This window comes from Phyllostomus discolor, chromosome 3 (genome assembly GCF_004126475.2).
Source record: "Phyllostomus discolor isolate MPI-MPIP mPhyDis1 chromosome 3, mPhyDis1.pri.v3, whole genome shotgun sequence".
NCBI lineage: Eukaryota > Metazoa > Chordata > Mammalia > Chiroptera > Phyllostomidae > Phyllostomus > Phyllostomus discolor.
In genome coordinates this window covers 44023361-44042710 of record NC_040905.2, presented here as the reverse complement: position 1 = coordinate 44042710, position 19350 = coordinate 44023361, and the positions used below count along the sequence as shown (strand labels likewise).

The following is a 19350-nucleotide window of genomic DNA, read 5'->3' as shown; positions in this document are numbered from 1 at the left end:
CTGTTAACTATCAGGTACTTTAAAACACATTATATTGCCTTCCATTAGGCTAGCACAACCTGGAGTAGCTGAATCCCATTCAGATCCTATTTCAGCTATTTTAATGCTTGTATCTTTGAACTGTGTAGCATATTACATATAACAGGAGCCCATTTATACAGGGTCTATTCTAAATAAATATTCTGTTGGTTGAATTCAAAATTTTCTAAGTCAATAAATATAATATTCTCTATTCACAAGAAAATAGCTTCCTTACCTTAAGTAGGATGATGTCTATATCTGAGTACTTCATGCCATTCACTAACACAGGAATCAACCTATTTTAAATAAAAAAAATTCATGAAACAAAGATCTAAAGACCAATAAAATTAAGAAGTCTTAACAAACATTTATATACCAGTAACACCAATGAGAGAACCACCACTAATATTGCCTTAGAGCACATTTGTGCTGTATGCCCTTCTCAAATGACGAGTGTTCCTAATATATATTGTAGTCTTTTCACAATTCAAGCATGAGCTCCACCAGATAAGACTCTTAGTGGAGGTAAGATTAATAGTGCTTGGAAACAAAGATAATAAAAAATATATCAATTTCTTTTTCTAAGAATTTATCCCAAATATACCAATAATCATTCTCATTTTTTAAAGACCAATGTTCCTTGATACAGTAACAAAAACATTAAAAAAAAGTCTAAATGTTCACCATTTGAGGCTTGGTTAAACTAAATTACAGTAAAGTTAACAACAAACAAACAAACAAAAAAAACCCCAGGTATAAAGCATACACAGCACATTTTCATTTGTGTTAAAATAGTGAGATTTCCCATGTAATTATTTATAAACACAGACTTTACTTATACACTCTTTAGGCAGGATATAAGAAACCGGCATCTTTGGAAAGGAAAGTGAGTAGGCAAAAAAGGGACAAAATTCATCTTTTATTTCTAAATGGCTTGACATTGTTACAATAAGCCTGCATTTAGTATTTGTATTCCTTCTTTTTTTGTGGGGGTGGGAGGAGGAGGTGGTTATATTTTGTTTTCCAAGTAATAATGATAAAAACACTATGCCAATGGAAGTACAAACTGAGCTTCTAGAAGAAGATTTGGATCAGGTGCCCCTGACATTATGAGCCAGGAGAGGGAGCCTAGCCAAGATGCTGCTGCTGAGACTGCCAGGGAAAATCACAAAGATGCTGAGGGCTGAGAGAGCAAACCAACGGTGGACTCTCAAGCTGAAAGTTCAGGAAATGAAAAGAGAACATCTATGCCAGTTTTAGAATAATGTAACAAATAAATATAGTTTTAAATTTAAGTACTGGGTTGCAATGAGACTATCCTTGAGCTAATGACAAATGGACCGAAGTCAAACTTTCCCGTTGTGCTGAATTGTTTCCACTGAAACAAACTGATTTTCCCTCTCACCTAATGCCACAGAGGGATGTTTCCCAAAAGTGAATGGGAAGTTTTGAGAAGTCTATTTCTGGAAACTTAAATGGATTATATTCTTATAAAGTTGGGTATGAATGTATCTATTTTCATTGTGGTAAGGGTTCTATCCCTTCTCTTTCCCAGGTCATGTCCTTCCTCAAATTTTTTTTCACATTGTAAAATCAAATATGAAATCACTAGAATTCAAGTGTTATGTATTCTAATGCATGTCAGAAAACTGAATATACTGGGTGAGGCAAAAAAAAGGTTTACAGTAGTTCATATGGAAAATAATACAATAATTAATAAATAATAACACAAGAATATAAGTTGTTTCACATACTCCGAACTGTAACCCTACATTTGCCCCACCCTGTATGGGAAACACAAGACTGCACGAAGAAATGTGCACCATTACTGTGCAAAGTTTAGCTTGCCCTGATAGTCACAGATGTGATCTCTGCAACAGAAACAGAGTGGTGGTGGCACACCTTCTAGAATGTAAAACCAAAAAACTCAAACCACAAACCCACACCCATGTACCTCTTCAAAAACCACTAAACTTCTATAAAGCATCTATCTCTGGTTCTTTGAAAGTGTGTGTTGTAAGGAGCGATGTAGATGATGCTATATACTACTTTATATGTTTGCTTATAATGACAACTATCAACTTTTTTCCACTTAGGTTGAGAAAATTTATTTAATGGCAGCCGAAGGGCCATTTTCAATTGGGAAAATTCATTTATATCTGTATTCCTCTTAATAGAAGAGATGAGAGTATTTAAAATATAAAGAATTAGGTCTAAAGGAATTTAGCCAAAATAAATAATGCAAAAAGGAAAAGTTTTATTGACAAAGTTATAGCCTTATGATAAAAATGAAATTTAAATTCTCACTAAGAAAATAATCAGGGTATCATATCCAATCTTAAGTAATTAGGTAGTCACTAAAACAGAACCATGATGTCTATAAACACGGATTTCCAGGTACACTAGAATATTTATGATATCTAATTTAAAAAATCAAAACACGTAAGTGAAGGTCAAAACAGTAACATCAGTTCCTCTTGTAGCTATGCCAGTTTTAAGCTTTCACAGGTTTTCTTAAGCTTTGATGATCTGTTTTCTCATTGGCCCATTACATACACACAAAAGAGCCCACTGAGGATAAAAGGAATGAGAACACTTTGGAACTATTTAACAATGTCCACAGTCCTCTGCATCCAATTTCCACCTTAATTGTTCTGAGTGGCTTGGGAAAAGTACGAATAGGCAAAGAACCTCATACTCATGACTGCCCGCTGTGGGCTTATAGTAAGCACCCTCCTTATAACTAGCGAGTAAAGTATTATGATCTCCATTTTACATACAAGTAAACCAAGGTTCAGAGTTACATTATTTCCACAAGGTCCTAAGTTTTAAGTAAACAGAAGAGTGAGAATTCAAAATCAGTTTGGTCTGACTACAATTTTCTTTCCCTGTATCACATGTAAGCAACTCTCACTCTATAATGTCTGGTTTTTGTTGAGGCCTTACTTCAAATATGTATGAAAATGATTTTGAGTAGAACTCTACGACCAATGAGATAATGTTGTAAGTCCTCATTACAACTAATGGAATGCATTAGTATTCCTTTACAACTAAAGGAATTCCTTTACAACTAAAGGAATACTAATAGGGAGACAGAAGCAGTGGGACTTAAAATGTCCTGGATAGTTATAAAATGTGCACTAGCCAAACTTTCATGTATGTTCAAAGTCCTTCTAAATTTAAAATAGAGACATTAATAGTAACTTAACATAAAAAAGGTACAACATACCTAGATAGAATTTACAATACACAACTATATTTTGTAAGCCATAGACATTTTGCAGAGCTGGGTTTATTTGGATCACCAATAGTAAAATCATTTATGATCTCTGTCAACAATTCAGAAAACTGGAGAGAACAGATGGCAGACTGTAAAAATACTAAGGAGTCAACATAACACAAGGTAAGGTAAAGAAGTGAAGACAGCATCTATTCTTTAAATCTTTTTAAGATGGAAGAGGAACTGTGGCAAGTTAAAAAGTTATGGAGAAAGAAGCAACAAGGCAACAGAGAAGAGAAAGTTAAGAGAGAATATATCTATCTGATGGAATGAGGTCTTGGAAGATTAAAAAAAAAAAAGCAAGCCAAGACCATATAAATAAGAAGACTGGTTAGGAAGAGGACAACTCATTAAAATACATCTGTAAGTTTTGGGTCATCTGTTTTCCCAATAAAGCAGAATTCTCAAAATGAATGAAGAGAACTACAGAGAGTGATAAAGGTTTGAAAGCAGTTGCCCTGGTGAATGGAAAATAAAAGTTGACCTAGAGTAAGAAAAATTGACAGATAGTATGAATGGTCTGAAGATCACGGATTTCTATAGACACCAATCTTCCCGGCAGAGTAATTTTTCCAGCAGTGTTTAACAAAGGGTTAAATTAATTCAGAGCAGGTGAGATTCAGCATAGTTGGGGTTTTCGGTTAGTACAATTAATTAATTTGTAGATGATGATCTTTGTGCTACATAAAAGAATAAAAAGATGTGCAGAAAATAAAGGACTGTTAGAGCTGAGCAAGCAAAGAAAATGAGGTTGGAGAGTGAGACACAGGAGTTCAATGTGACCATGTGAAATATGACATGTCTGCCGACTCTAATCATGCAAGGCAACCCATGATTTTTGAACAGGTCTATTGTTAAGATGCTTTCTCTCCTGAAGCTTCAAGTAGCCCTTAAAAACAAAAAATATTTTTAATACGGTATCGCAGAAAAGCAATGATAGTATGAATGTTTACTTAAATATGCATTGGGCAATGTGTTAAATGTTTTCGTTTCAAGAGATATTAATGTACAAGAACAAATGTGGGAAAAGTCAGGAAAGAAATGAAGATCTGCTTTACCAGAGAACAAAATATATTATTAAATGTGCAATAACTGAGAGTATAGTATTGATTAAAAGGAAACAGAACAGACTATATAGTCCAGACACAAATAAAAGAATTTTATGCCAACCATCCCTTGTTACATTAGTGCTTTCCATGTGAGCTCATATCAATACAAAATGTACCATTACATGTATGATTCTGATTGTGAACCAAAAATATTTTGCTCATACTTAAAGAGTCTGGTTAATGGAGATAGGCAACACAAGTTCTTTTATCATGATCTTTATCTTAGCACCACATTTACATGGATGTTCTCCACCCTCACAATGCATTATTTTAATAAAAAATTAAAGCAGCCATGTTAAGTCAAACCCAGTTATGATTGGCTGAGTGAAGTGCTGATTGTTTAGAGCCCTGTTTGCTTTAAAAATGTTTAGGTTTTATTAGTATAATGACAGAGCACCTTGCTGTAACTGTATATTATGAATATCCCCTAAAGTTATATTAATAGCTCTTTAATTTTTATAAAAAGTAATATTGGTTTATATGATTCTTAGAGTTAGATAATCCTACATTAAGAAAAAGCATATCATAAAAGTAGTATAAGTTAGGGAAAAAAGAGAGAGTAATATATAAATTTTCTAAAGAAAACAAAATCCAAATACATTCCAGACAGACTAGAATAAAACAGGTGGAACTGCTGCTTTCTTGGTGGGGAAAGAATTTATTGAAAAAGAAAAAAAGTTAACTAACCATATGAAAATAAGAACATCTAAGTATTGTAAACATCTAAAAAACCCAAACTCCAATACTATAACATATTGCAATAAGTAGTTATGACCTTTGCCCATTCAGATGGCTAAGATTAAGGAAGTTATAACCAATGGCTGGTAGAAGTTGCAACTGGACGGACCACCACTGGCAGGATGTAAGCCCGAGTTACTCAGTAGGGAACAAACGGGGAGAGTTACGAAGATTCCTCAAATGCTCAGCCCTTGTTACTCTGGTAAAAAATCATTTCTAGGAATTCTACCTGAAAGAAGCAACCACTTGTGGGCAAAGAAAGATGTTTACTCCAGGATTATTTGCTTTAAAAAAGGGGACAGACAATTTAAATATTCAACAGCAGAAGAACAGTCGATCATATACACACAGTACACACCCTATGATGCACCAGTACTCAGAGTTTAAAGAGGGAACTACACAACATTCAAGTAACTGAAAAGAGCAAACCACAAAACGGTACAATCAGAATTTTAAGCACTAACTATAGCTAGATGCTACATTAAGTGTTGTACATACTATTAAATTTAATTCTTCCTGAAACACTAAATATACAGAATTTGGTGTATAGTAACAACACACCAAAAATACTAACAGTGATTACTCAAAGAGATGAAATTCCAAGCGATTTAAAATTTTCTGCATTTTAATTTGCTTCCACGAGCCCGTATCACTTTTCAAAAGTTAACAAGCATTACTTTCAAGTAACTGATCTTAATGCATGTTAAATCATTACATTGTAAATTTAAAACTAATATAATATTTATGACAATTATGTCAATAAAACGGAAAAAAATTTTTTTAATGGTCAAACAGCATTCGCCAGGTTAAAAATAGCCTTAACAATAGGTTAACCAATTTCATAGCATCACAACCAGTGGGCAATCATTTTCTTTGTGGGAAAACCCCCCACCAGAGTCCATGATCCAATTACAAGGATTATAAAAAAAGGTAACTGTGACAGAAGTTATCCAAAAGCAAGCATGACTTAGAATAAACCATGCTCATGTAATTTTAAGAAAATGTAGTTATTTCTTGGAAACCTCTTTACTTATACCAACAATAAAATTAAGCTGGACTTCTTTAGAACTTTAATTCCCTGATGATAGAAGAAAGTAACCTAAAAATATAAAAATGAGGAATGGCTGTTAAATTTAAGAACAAGGAAGCATGCATAAGATGCAACACTTACTTAGGAAGGTGCCTTACAAGCACATCTTTGCATATTGGTTGCTCTGCCAAAGTGAGCCAAAATTCACAGGCTTCTAGAGCAACATTTTCATCTTGATCTTGGGTCCTCTGCAGCATGTACTGTAAACAAAGGAGCCTTAATGTTAGTCAATTAAAATCATACAATTAAAATAAACTTCACAATATTTCAGCAGGTTAATAGTCCTTTGCTATGGCCTTGCACTTAATTTAAACCCTCGGTTGAAAATTAATATAAACAACAACCCCAAAAGCTTCCTAGTTAATTCTAAAATGCAGCCGAATTTAAGAACTGCCACTTTAGAACACTGCCTAATGAAGTGTGCAATGCATTCATTGTTTAGGTGCTTCTGTGTGTATCTATTTTGTTCTATGAAACCACTGAGATTTTTAAAAATGTGAGTATTAATAATCAAACTTTAAGTCTTTGTAAAATCAGCAAAATCAAATAACACTCCATTAAACTGTTCTTAAAATGAAATCTTTTTATAACCTAACTACTCAAGCTGTCTCTTGCAAGTACATACTTCACATGTTTAAGGAGATACATATATAAATACAATTACAAAAGTTATTTTTTTAGTTTAGAAAGAAGTAATGAGGTTTCTCAGTGTAATAATTTGTAGTTTCCAACAAAATAGGTTTATCATGTTCTCTGATCACAGCAAGCCAAATTCACTCTTATTTGGAAGAACATCTGACCCAAATCTGTCCAAAGGCACGCTGTCTACCCTCTTTAAAAAACCCTTATGTGCAAAAACCAAACATAAACTCACAAATGATTTCCCACAGTACCTGGGACTTTGAGTTGGAGTTAAGTGATAAATTCATATACATCTTCTGCCCCACTGATAAACACCTCACATGGCAAAATGTGGCAACACAACAGGTGTGGCACGCCAACCCCTATTACGTTCCACACCACATCCCACTACTGCGCTGAAGGCTGCTGAAGAACTGCAGCATTATGAATTGGGCTCCCCAGCTGTGACATGGCCTTAGCAAATGATAAAATGTCTTTAACTTTTTGGGTAATTACAAACTCTACAGTTAAACTTTCAACCAATTCCACATGCTTCTTCTAAATACTTCATGGAGAGAATAGGCTCCTCAGAGAAACTGTCATTTATCCCCATATTACGTTGCTACATATCCTTATCTTTACAATTATCTTTTGTAATGTTTTAGAAAAGGAGATATTCCCTCTCCATACCATATGGACCTCTGGGAGTGAAGAGAGGAACTACATACACACTATTTAACCCACTTGTATTTTGTTCTAGTAATAGTTACACCTTGTTATTCTACCATAGTTTATTGATTATTTATCCTAACTCATACCTAGTAAACACAAAAAATTTAAGTATTTCCTAGTTATCCTGGTTAAAAGCTACCTACTACTTTAAATAATTTTTTCTCTTTAAAACATCTTAATAAAAGCAGTCCATCTTAAAATATCTTAAATCTCACGAAAGAAAAGTAACCATAAAGAGAATTTATCCTTTTAAGATAATCATAACCATTTTTTAGTCCCCACAAATGAGTTAAATAATACTAGAAAACAATGGTTTCACACTATGCATTGTGTGCCCAAGATTTTTGAGGGAAAGACGATAATGAGTGAGCCTTTAAGTTACCTCAACTATATTATGCATGTGAGGAAGCAGGCGATCCATCCGAACTTCAAGCAACATCACAAGTGCCCGGCACACGTTTTTCCGTACCTCTGGTTCTTCATCCCCAGCTAACGCAAAGAGATTCTATTGCACAAGGAACATTTTTTTTTCTAGTTAAGTATTCTAATATATTAGAAAAGTTTATAAATACTGATCAGTAATCTGCAAGTTGCTAACATTTAAAAATGCTATGAAGATGAAGTACAAATAAAGAATGAATTGGCCTACAATATTAGGCTATAAAATAAGACAGAATGATTATTGCCAATCATGATTTTGGTAAATGATCTAAAAACCACTGTTTCTGATAGAGTATGACTGGTTGTGTTTTGAGGTCATTTCTAGTGAGAATAAAACCACGTCATTAGGACATAGGGATACTCATCCCGCTGATCCAGAAATATAGGTAATCATTAAAATAAAATCTGATTTATCCTTCAAAATTACTGCCTATCAAGAGATTTAGTCCTACCAACTCTGATTCTTAAGGAGGTAACAGGTGGAAGTTCTATAAAAGCATCAATAATTGGGTAATTATATATACCGAGTTTCTAAAACTTAACCCTAAACTGCCAAGGTACACCAGGTCAACTCCTGAAAAATATATGAGCAATCAATCTCATACTGTTTTTAACAAGTTTCTCTACAAGGCTTAAAGAAATTGTCTGAAGTACCTTGCTAGCCAGTGGGGAGCATGTGAATCTGATTTTCACGGAATCATGAATAAGCCCACATTCACTTTACCAACAAGCCCCTACTAGCACAACAGGTTGTCTCGTATAGAGCTTACAAGTAGGGATGTGAGAAGAACAATAAATCTCCCCATCTCACTCCTGAAATTCTACTTTAAGTACGAAAACACGCATAAATTAAAAGCAGTAAAAACATCATAAAAAAATAAAAATCAAATGTGCCTCATTGTTTTTTCCCAGGAAATCACAAAAATGTCTCTAAATAGATGAACCTAAAATCTTGTAACAAGAAAGTGGCAAGAAAATGGAGAAGTTCAAACATCAAATATGACACTATGTGAAGTACTGTTTCTGGCATTTTATTGATTTTAGAGAAACATTGGTTTTTGTTGTTCCATTTATGTACACATTCATTGGTGGATTCTTATATGTGGCCTGACAAAGGATCAAACCTGCAACTTGGGCATATTGGATGATGCTCTGACCCAGTGGTCACCAACCTTTTTGGCACCAGGGACTGGTTCTGTGGAAGACAATTTTCCCATGAACCAGGTAGGGACGGCGGGGGGGGGGGGAAATGGATGTGGGATGATTCAAGCACATTGAATTGAAGCCCACCCTTCTACTGTGCGGCTCAGTTCCTAACAGGCCCTGCAAAGCAACTGAGCTACCTGGCCAGAGCTCTGTTTCCAGAATTTTAAAATCTGTGATTTCCCCAAGTCCCCAATGCTTTTGAAACTCTATTTCCTTTTTTAATCGACATATTTTACAAGGTTAGCGAAAAATACTGTTTACCCATCACACGCTGCTTTGTATGTTAGATATACTTTCATTAAATTTGATGTTGTCTTAATAGGAATACCCAGCTTTACCAAGGTAGGTTATAGTTGTATATTAGAAACTAACACACTTTCACCAATAATGTCAAACCCAGCACATGACATCAGCTCCTGAGGAAAACACTGATAACTGATGAAAACAATTCACTCATTTATTTATGCAGCAAATAGTTATTGAGGGCCTACTATGTATCAGGCATCTCTTCTGGAGGTTATTGTTCTTATAGGATGGAAAACTCTTATACAGTTAGCCAGTAGCAGAGAAATGTTAACATGGCATATAACACTAACAGAAAATATTTTAAAATGCTAGGACACATTCTTGTTCTTGCTCCGCAAATGGTCTTATACAATTTTTACTTTTACAGAGAATTTAATTTCTTTTATTCTATATTACATTTCTGTATAAGATGCTGGTATGTCCATCACAGTTCCCTTAAGGTGTTGAATAATACTAAGAGGAAATACTATTATAATTACAACTTCTAAAAGTAGTTATAGCAGTAGTTAACATGTAGAGTGCTTACTTTGTAGCAGGCGCTGTTCCAACTTATTTATAGCAAATGTATAATGATCCAACAAGGTATGTCTATGATTAGCCTCATTTCACAGATGATGAAACAGATAACATCACTTCATTAATGTGCCCAAGGTTAACAGCTACTAACCCAGCTGAGATTTGAATCCAGGCAGTCTTACTATGGACCTCTAATATTGCCCACTACCCTCTATATCAAACTATACTGAAAACACCTTGAGGCATAAAATTTATTTATATAACCCTAGCACCAACCACACTGCCTGATTTATAGTAGGTACTCAGCAAATGAGGGGGAAAAAACCCCAAAACACATTAATTTTCACCTCCTCTTATAATTTTCCAACAGAAATATGGCCTCCGAAGGATTTTTAAAAAGAACAGCTGAGCCCTGGCTGGCATAGCTCAGTTGGTTGCACACTGGCCTGTAAACAAACTGAGGGGTTGTGGGTTGATTCCCACTTGAGGCACAAGGCTGGGGTATGGGCCAATTCTTGGGTTGGGAGGCTGTGAGAGGAAACTGATCGATGCCTCCCCCTTTTTCCCTCCCTTCCTGTCTCTCCAAAATAAAACAACAACAACAACAACAAATTTGTAAGAACAGCTGAAAAGAAATAGGCTATTTCATTAATTTTATTGGATGAAAATAAACGTTAAATAGGTTAAGGAACTTCAGCGACTCTTCCACAATTGCTGTTTGCAAGCAGAGAAAGTTCTGAAAAGGAATTCTATTGCTTAAAAAAATAATTATGACCAAAAAAATTATGCTCTTATCTTTCTGCTTTCATCATCAAGTGTTAGAAATGCTTGCTTAAAATTTAAGAGCCAATTTTTTTCCCAACACCTTTAACTTCCTAAATGGAAACCAAAAGAAAACCAGAAGTACAGGTGATCCTCAAATAACGTCATTTCATTATCACATTGATTAGATGTAATAGGAATTTGACTCGTGTGTATCAATTAGCCTATGGTGGAACTGGTTTCATTATATTTTGTTTCATTAAAAGTCATAGAACATACTGACAACGTAAAATGAAGACTCACTATATTCCTTTTAGTCTGTGCCTTCAGATTCTTTACTAAGTTTATTCAACTTCACCAATGTTTCAAATATTGCAAATAATGGGAGATTTACCGTCCACATGCAATTGAACAGTATATTGAAGGAGAAATTTTTATACTGAAGATATTAAACACACCATAACCAATGTTTATTATGACACAAGTGGAGAAATAAGTTGTTCTAAACCTACATACAATGAACATTTTCTAACCCTCTCAAAAACAAAGGGGAAGGGCGATAAATCTTACCTCAATGAAAGAGTCAATGTGCAACATCAGAGCTTGGGTCCTGCTGATGATAAACTGATTGACACATGCAACAGCATGGGATCTGGAAACAAAATTTAAACATTCCTCTATAAAAATATCATGGCTTATGTACAGCCATATACCCCCTCACCCCAAAAAGAATGAGTCAGATTTCTCTATGTAATAACACAGAAAGAATATGAGTAATATATTAAGTGGAAAACGCACGTTGCAGAGCAATCTATTATTGCTTCTTTGAAACTGAAAGGTGTCTGAAAAGGACATGTGCACATTTTTAATAGAAGATGGAGGCTGGACAGGGGCATAATGGGAACTTTTATTTTCTTACAGACTTAAAAATAAAGTGTATGCATTCCTTTTGAAGCTAAAAAGAGAGAGTAGTCTACAGTCTGTGTGTTCTGACATACCCCATTCAATTCCACAGCAATTCTTAATGACACTACCTAAAAATCATTCTCAACTCTCAGGTCACAACCATGATTGCATTTTGGCTCCATGGGTCAGTTTGCTGACTACTGGCTTAGACATTACTCTATAACATGGCTACTCCTTAACTTCATTTCCTACTATGCTATAAAATTGTTTTTCTTTTGTCATTCTAAATGGCCTGCTTCTAACTCCAGTGCCTTTCTACTTGCTGTTCCCTGATCTTCACCTTGATCTTGCAAAGACTACTTTACTTTGTTCAGGGTCTGCATGAATGTTACTCTTTACAGAAAACCTTCTATACAAAAATCTTCTGAATCTCTAACCCCTTATTCTCATTTTCCACAGTATTTATCATGAAACTATATCATTTATCAATGATCTATCCTGGGTGCTTCTTCCAGTAACTCAATGAAAAAAAGGATGGAAAACAGAAGAGAAAGTCACCATGTACAGCTAACAAACATGACAAGATGTTCAATGTGATTAATGACAGAGCAGTAAACCATCAAGACCAGAATGAAATACCACTTTTTATCTATTTGACTGGCAAAAATTAAAATGTGTGACAGTACTAAAGGCTGAATATATGTACCCAGGAAATCCCTCGCTTTACTAATAAAGAGTATAATAAATAGATGCAATCATTCTGAAAAAGTTTGGTGTTATTTTGAGTTATTCATTGACATGCCTTGTATCTTAGAAATTTCTTCTCAAGATTTTGTCTTAAGAGAAAATCTTGCAAATAGACAAGAGGAGACAAGCATAAAATGTTTTCAGGAGCAGTACCCACAACAGCAAAAACCCGGAAGCCACCTAAAGGCCACTGGGGGGGGGGGGGGGGGTTTGGAGGAGTGGGGTCAAAGTGGTGATGGGAGAGATATGAATAAACTGTGTAACTATCATGCAAAGGAATAATATATAGTCCAAACAAATGACTTAGAGTGACACAATATGGATGAATCTTAACAACATAATGAATAAGAAGTCAAAGCTTAAATTCAGTACAATACCTTTTATAAAGTTAAAAACAAAGATCAATAAATTTATGTTTTAAAATTCCAAGAAAAGGGTAAAGTTGGGATTAGATATAGGTTGTTTTCAAGATCTTTGTTTTTATTATGGGTGGTGGATTTAAATGATTATTAAAAATAACTAATAAATAACTAAAGACTGAATGGAAGTGGGAAATGATGAGAATGTATCATAAGCTAAGAAATATAACAATTTGTGTACCTCTAAGTATGATTAAAAAATGAAATGGCTCTGATTTTTAAATTGCTTAGTCAAGTGATGGATAAAACTGTATGTGTTTGCCTTGTTCTAATCTTCTCGAAGTTCAACAGTTACAGCGAAAGGGAAAACCACTCATAGTAAATGCTAAACTGTACTAACAAGGTGTTAAAAAATATATAGAATAAAACTACAAAAAGATGAAAGACATGTTTAGTACAAAGCTAAAATACTTAACAGTCATTCACCCAAATATACATTAAAATTCTTTAAGAGCATGTTCAACAGAATCTCAAATGGCCAAAAATGAACATTCATGAATAGAAACATTTCTGTATTGCTGAACTCAACCCTGTTAAATTTTAAACATATGTATTATAGTTACAAAAGAAATTTTTATATCCACTAACAGTGTTCCAATCATCTGGGATTTTTTTTCTTTTAATTGCCGAGAATTGCTCACAAAAAGTAACTTTTTTAGAAATATGCAGATCATCACTTTCTTTCACACCTTAGTTGAAATGTTAAAAGGGGGGAAGGACTACCCCTTTCGTGTTCCCTAGGACACGAAATCCTCTATCTAGTTACTTATGCCAGAAGAGTAAAGTTTTATTTTGAAAATGTTTACTTGCATAACACTACCACAAATAAGCATCTCTTACGTTTCCATTGTGAATTTAATACTGGATTAAGTACCACTTAAGAGAAAAGTAAAATTAAATCAAGGTGCAAGAGTAAAAACTAAATAAAGAATTTATGCAAGAAAGATTCTGGATTTACCCTCTGGTCACACTGTTGCAACCAAAATCCTCTGGAATACAGCCTGGAATCTTGAGTAAGCCCCAATGGGCAACTAAACTTAACAGGTATAGCCTATACACTAACATTCATTCAGTCCGATATCCCTGAAGCCTGTAGAAACCACATAATTTCTACTCTACATAGTAATATATTTAATTACTCTACATAAAAGCATGAAGCACTGACAACTGTAAAAAAGCAAACATCAAATGACAATCAGAAGAAAGAATGATGACTTTTCCACAGAAATAATAAGCAAGGTTTAAGTTAAAAAATATACATAACTGGAGGGGAAAAAAGTACAGCAGGCTGGAAAACTTTTGGTGAAGTTACAAAGCCTCAAACACTTCAACAATATAAAAGACATCATGATAATTATAGCATGATAAAACTGACGATAACAAAATAATCAAAGGCTAATTTAATATTGCAAAAATAATGAAATTTCAAAAACTGTATGCTAGGCAGTGTTCAAGGAACTAGGGATCTAAAGGGAAAAAAACCGAAACAGACCAGTTTAACTTCAGGAATAGCCAACCAGCCCCGCTGTGTGATTTCAGAGTATACTAAAAAATCCTTCCTTCAGGATTAAATTTTTTTTTTAAATAAATAGATGTAAGCTCCTTAAACTAAAATTACTTAATAATTTAGATGTCATTCTGGAAAACTTTTAGTATATAGGTGGCAAATGGAGGTATGTGCACTTGGCAAGATTCATAAATTAAACAAACAAAACAAACAAAAAAAACAAAAACAAAGAAACAACCTCCCCAAAACCCCACTGAGTTTTAGCCTTTCATAAAGGACCTTAAAAGCATGACTGTTAACCATTACAAAGGTACTTAAAACATGTAGAAGTTAAATAACTATCATATTAAATGACAATTTCATCAGAAAAGGTCAACATTTCCTGGGCTTTGTTTTCAAAGGACCAAATTTCAATTATCGAAATTCACCTTTGTGGAATATATAATGTATTTTGCTAGGCACAAAAATATCAGGAAAAACAAAAATAAGAAAGTAGTCAGGTTTATATCCGAGTTTATAAATTAATTTAGTATTGGCTATACAGATAGATACCTTATTTTTGGACTACTGTGCTTGAAGAACTGTAAGAATTTTGGAATCATGATGTTGAGAGGACGATCTAAAACATCGCTATCTAAAATCTCAGCAGAATCTTCACATATCTTCTGAAGGGCACCAAACGCTCCCTGTAAACGACATGTAAATTATTCAAATTAAACATAAAGCCATTTTAAAAGCAGACTGAAGAACACTGACTAATTTGTTTGAATTCATGTTCTCAGCCCACATAAAATGCTTCCTCATAAAATCTATAAATTTAATCAATTTTAAGACAAATTATTAAGTCATTGGTTATCTAAAATCTCAGTTTAAATACAGTGATACATTTTAATTTTAGCACTAAATAACTTAGAATGAAAACATGTTTTGGTTGGTGGGCACTGTAATACCTAATTCAAAACCTAACTCCTCAAATGTTCTTGCCATATTTAAGTCAACATTAATTTTTCTCTTTTCAATAGTATCCGTTTATAAAACTATACTTACATATAAATTCAACCACTGTACCACTTCTCTTTTTGAAGTAGATAAACAGGTCTTAATCTGTTAAAATATTACTTGTATGTAAACTATTCACTGGGTAACGGTGAACAAAATTCTGTTAAAATGGCAGGCACTTCAAATTAGCCACCATTTCTCTATGGCCATTTGTACACCAATGGGCTAATTTAGAGCTCTCGTACACTACATATAACCTATTAGTTAGTTCGACCACTTACATACTTTACTGCTTTTAATTTCACGAGCAGCAGCTTGGAACTTAGTCTTCATAGTACAGTTAACTTACAAATACTGTCTCTTTAAATGACTTACATAGCAGTTCCTCCACAATTTCATGACTACAGCAGTTTAATTTTTTTTTTATTTTTAGAAAGTGCTTGCTTAAAATTTTGATACCCTTTTATGTTATCATCATTAACCAAAGCACTATTTAAATTTTAATAAACTGTTTCCTGATAGCTAAATACTATTTTAGTTTTTCTGTAATCTTATCAGTGTATTTCTAAGGCATTATAGAAAAACACACACACATATGAGAATGCAAGTTTTTGTTTGTTTGTTTTTTCTTAGAGTCTTTTCTAAACATTCCTTTCCTGTCCTTCTCCCTAGTCTCCCCCTTCCCAAAGTCAGACCTGGGCCATACGCTGCCATGTCAGACCACCCGATTTCCTCATGTTAGGTTACTCCTGGGCCTGCCCTGCTGCCAAGCCTTTCTCTTTTTTGAGAGGAAGAGCGGTCACTGACTTATGCAAAATACCTAAAATGGTTTCAATTTAAAACAGATTTCTACCCAAACTGGAAGCCCAGATGATGAAAGAAATTCTTAAAAGTACTCATCAACAGTGAGAAATTGTAGAAGAAATACAGACTCCTTCACTTCCCCAAACAGAAAGATTGGTACTGATTTGATCAGTGGCAAACAATGAGATTACAATTAATGCAGGATTAATACTAAACTAGACATGTCATACAGTAAGAGGCACAAAAATAATTTAGAGAAGCTGAACAAATACTCATGGTCTGGGAATTTGGTAAGTTATTTATTTTTAAAAAAAGATTTTATTTACTTATTTTTAGAAAGGTAAGGGAGGGAGGGAGAGAGAGAAACATCAATATGTGGTTGCTAGGGGCCATGGCCTGCAACCCAGGTATGTGCCCTGACTGGGAATCGAACCTGTGATGCTTTGGTTCACAGCCCGCACTTAATCCACTGAGCTACACCAGCCAGGGTGGAATTTGGTAAGTTTTAAGTCTACTTTCAAAAAATACCATATTAACTGATTAAGCTTTGACAACAACTCTGTTTATTACATATTACCACAGCCAAGAAAAGTTTTCAAATACAAAAACAGAAGATATTTCCTTATAGAAAATATAGTAGAGAGGTTTTAAAACTTAAGCCTTCTGAAAACTGTAAGACAAATTATCACTAATTTAAAACAAAAAGATAACTTTAGGCTTTTAAGTTTTGAAATATTTTCAAAGAAAAACTTTCAAAGGTTATTAATACAAATATGGCAAGAAAAATTATATAACAAAGCAAATATGTTTACCTCACAAGTGTTGTAATCTTCAGAATCCAGTAAGCTACAAAGTTTTGGTAAGAGGTCAGGCCAATTCTGCAATTCTCCTTTGGAGGCTATGGTTGTAATCAAAATACCTGGAAAGAAAACACACCTTGAGGAAATCTGAATGCATTATGTTAGATACTGCCACGTGAACAAGTGCACACAAACATGTGCAAAACCATACACTCTTACCTAAATGTCCCAAATCAACCTGAGACGTCCAAACCACTAACATTCATCAAGGACCCCCATGTCACCTCAGCATGTTAGTGGAAGAACCACAGCATAAGTCAGGTCTGTATTTAATCTTGTTTTTTAATACTTCATCACCTTTTTTTATTTTTAACAATCATCTGTACAGAAGACTACAACTTGCCCTTTTTCTTTTTTAAAGATTTTATTTATTTATTTTTAGAGAGGGAAGGGAGGGAGAAAGAGAGGGAGAGAGAGAAACAATGTGCAGTTGCTGGGGGCCGTGGCCCGCAACCCAGGCATGTGCCCTGACTGGGAATCAAACCTGCGACACTTTGGTTCGCAGCCCGTGCTCAACCCACTGAGCTACGCCAGCCAGGGCCCAACTTGCCCTTTTTCAAGAACATACCAAGCATAGTTCCACTAATTAAAACCACTATTTTGTAGAAATTACATACAAAGATTAGAAAGAAAATACATGAAAATATTAGTATCACTTATCGCTGGGTGATGAGCATGAGCCTGTGAAGTTCAAATAAAAATACATCAAGAAGCTAAGAACAGCTCCCTGCCTTAACTTAGGATCACAGCCATGGGAGCACCTAGGCACAGGGAGGGAAAGTAGATAAACCATTAATGGAGAACAATCCTACATACTGTTTGCAACAATCCTTCTAGTGTATGTAGACATACTCCTACCAAGTTTCCCACTTGCTGGATCAAGAACAAATGACTGGCAAGGTGATCTTGGAGAATCAAGTGGCACATGCTGACTGATTATGTCACTCTGGATTATTTCAACTGTGTAGTGTAGCTTACTTGTAATAGTTACACAAATATGTAAAACAAAATTTTGTGTTAATACAAGTGGAGTAATAACAAAAAATTTCTGTTAATATTTTTCTCTGCCTTAGTAAATTTAGGATTAGTAATATAAAGTAAGATACTTGGGAATCATAGATCTTTTAGTATCATTAAGAGTATACAATCTGATAGGCATATTATATGTACTCTAAGCTTCAAAATACTAATCTGTACAATTTTTAAAAAGTGCTTTCTTAGTTATTTTGAGAATTCAGTGACATATGCACACGAAATGCTTGGTATATAGTAAATGCTTTATGATTATTATTAAGTAGCAAATTCCACTGTTTGTGAGTATAAATTCTCTTTGAATTTTCCACCATTAGTCTTGAGAAGGTTGTTCCCAATGGTAAAGAGTTAAAAAATGTCAAGTTGTTGGCCAATATTTACTCTTCGCTAAAAAAATAAATTATATGGTAATGGTTATGGTATGGATAGCATTTTTAAGATAGCACCCTTATGATAAAATAGACTTCTAGTAAGATAAAAAAGCAGCAAGACTAATAACAGATCTGTTCCTCTGGTCAATATTCTTTCCCAAAGTTAAAATATAAAAGAATTAAGGGAAAGAGAAAGCCCTGAATCTTCCTAAAGGAAACCAAGCATGATTTAAAACAGGCGTCCCCAAACCAACCAATAGTGGTCCACTGGTCTGTGGCCTGTTAGGAACGGGGCAATAAGCAAAGTTTGCTTGAGCTCCGCCTCCTGGCTGCCCCCACCCCTGCCCCTCACTGTCTTCCATAAATCTGGTCTGTGGTGCCAAAAAGGCTGGGGACCTCTGTCTTAATAGGAGCAAGGATAAAATGAAATAAACACAAATAACACCCTGGTACTAACAGACCGCTGATATCCATTACTTCTGCTGGGAAAGCATTATAGAATGTTGACAGACTAATTCAAATTCATCTGGCTCCATATAATCTCATCCACTCCTAAAAAGTCCTCTAACGCCTAACAAAGTTGCAAAAAGTAAACAATTATGATTTTCTGTGTACAAAAAAGATGGGAGTGAAAACTGGTGTGCTTGACAATATCTATTAAAGTTTAAATGTTTAAACAACACACTTTGACCCAGTAATGCCACTTCTATGAATTAATTCTACAGAAAATTTCCCACAAGTGCATAAAAGGATGTTGTTCACTGAAACGATAAAATTACAAACCAACCATATATTCTTTAACAGGAGAAACAATTTTACATTCATCTAATAAATTACCACAGTCACTGAAATGTGGTCCTCTTCTGGCAAAAATCTCAAAATG

General features: G+C 34.4%; 1 protein-coding gene across 4 annotated transcripts in view; it reads right to left on the bottom strand.

Moving 5' to 3' along the window:
* TNPO1 (transportin 1) overlaps positions 1 to 19350 on the bottom strand; it is a 90631-nt gene that overhangs the window by 25339 nt on the left and 45942 nt on the right. For all 4 annotated transcript variants that reach the window (XM_036020392.1, XM_036020393.1, XM_028508411.2 and 1 more), the window contains exons 5-10: positions 17017 to 17123; positions 14954 to 15087; positions 11393 to 11474; positions 7974 to 8096; positions 6320 to 6438; positions 257 to 317 (exon numbers count right to left, since the gene is read on the bottom strand). In XM_036020392.1, coding sequence (XP_035876285.1) covers positions 257 to 317; positions 6320 to 6438; positions 7974 to 8096; positions 11393 to 11474; positions 14954 to 15087; positions 17017 to 17123 — 626 coding nt within the window. The remainder of the gene's footprint in view (positions 1 to 256; positions 318 to 6319; positions 6439 to 7973; positions 8097 to 11392; positions 11475 to 14953; positions 15088 to 17016; positions 17124 to 19350) is intronic.